This window comes from Nicotiana attenuata, unplaced genomic scaffold (genome assembly GCF_001879085.1).
Source record: "Nicotiana attenuata strain UT unplaced genomic scaffold, NIATTr2, whole genome shotgun sequence".
In the NCBI taxonomy this organism is placed as follows: domain Eukaryota; kingdom Viridiplantae; phylum Streptophyta; class Magnoliopsida; order Solanales; family Solanaceae; genus Nicotiana; species Nicotiana attenuata.
Window position 1 is genome coordinate 7,739 of NW_017672852.1, and position 1,565 is coordinate 9,303.

The 1,565-nt window shown below is 38.5% G+C and overlaps 1 protein-coding gene across 1 annotated transcript; it reads right to left on the minus strand.

The window, feature by feature from the left end:
* Positions 1–263: 263 nt before the first annotated feature.
* On the minus strand, positions 264–1,565 carry LOC109214703 (acidic endochitinase-like). The gene has a single exon (XM_019378652.1). It carries the CDS (start codon positions 1,458–1,460, stop codon positions 564–566), a length of 897 nt encoding a protein of 298 aa, XP_019234197.1. The 5' UTR covers positions 1,461–1,565; the 3' UTR covers positions 264–563.

The following is a 1,565-nucleotide window of genomic DNA, read 5'->3' on the forward strand; positions in this document are numbered from 1 at the left end:
ACCGACGGTGCTAGCTCCGCCCCTGCTACAAGATACAAATTTAGTGTTTGGTGCTGAATTTTCTTAGACAACAAGCAAGTGTGAATATAATGACTATATATTATTGTCTCTTAGAGATCATGTATACTAGCGCTTTTATCTTGCCAGGTAATTGCAAATCACAAATCTTATATAATTGACTAATTTTTCTCGGTATTGCCTGATAACCTAAGGAAATTCATTATCTGCTTCAAAAATCTATAAAACTTCTGATAATTTTAATAGGAAAAAAGACACAAGTTCTGTTGTTTTGTTTTCTGCTGTAGGAGGAACCTTGACAAATAAAAAGTAGTGCACGACTCATATAGCGAAAACTTATTTACATAATGTTATATATATATATATGTATAAAAAGAGATGATATTAGATATATATGTATTTTCCCCCAGCATGTTTAGTCACTATAAGACTAACGTATGGCTCAATTTTCCCCCAGCATGTTTAGTCACTATAAGACTAACATACGGCTCAATTTTCCCCCAGCATGTTTAGTCACTATAAGACTTAACATATGGCTCCCCATTTCAGACATCATTCTTGATTGAAGAACTATAATTAGTCTGATCGTCATAGTATTTTGACCAAAGCATTACACCACCGTACTTAGTTGAGCCCTTTATTTTGGGAAGAAGTTGAGCAGTGAGATCACCAGCAGGGATAAATCCACTTCCCGCGGCTGCAGGAGCTGCTGGTAATCCCAGAAAAATCTTTGTAGCCGGAATATCTGAAGTCCATTGTTCCCAAGCAGATTCAAGATTGTTAATATCACCAGAACTGTATTGACAAGGAGGATTGTTATAGAATTGAACCCAAACGTAATCGAAGACCCCTGTTTTTAATGCATTTCCAATCCAAGCATCAGGGAATGGGCATTGAGGGGCTGCTGTTAAATACACCTTTTTCCCCATACTACTATATGCAGAAAGTGACTTGGCCAAAACATCCCAATATAGATTCGTTCCGCCTTCAATATCAAAGTCGATTCCATCCAAAACAGCATCGCCAAGAGGACGAGTGCTCGACTGTCCCCCTAAGAAATTGTTCCAAAGATAAGTGGCAACTTCCCTAGCATCGTCAGCAGAGGAAAGGTAATAAAATCCAGCGCCACCTCCAATGGATAGGATTACTTTGACTCCTTTTGCTTGGCACGATTTTATGTCCGGGCTTAATTTGGTGCACTCGCCAAGACTTGGATCACAATGACCAGCAAGATTTATCGTGGGTTGTTGGCCATTGCCAAAAGTCGCTAGAAAAGCTATGTTCACAATTTCATAGTTTCCGGTGGCACAAGTTTCTGCTAGAGTTCCTTCATTTGCATTTTGGCCCCAATAAATAGAAATTTCACCAGCATTACAAGAAAGAGCTAGTGTCAAAATGAATAAGGAGAAAATTGGTATATATGATTTCATAGGAAGTGCCATAGTTCACAAAGATTTTGAACCAACTATTGTGGGGTAGTAGTAGTGGTTGAATTTTGGAGAATGTGTTAAGAGGAACATGGCATTTATACGAGGGAGCATCTTTAG

Excerpts from the sequence above, each read along its gene's own strand:
- LOC109214703 (XM_019378652.1), bottom strand. The coding sequence starts at position 1,460 with ATGGCACTTCCTATGAAATCATATATACCAATTTTCTCCTTATTCATT.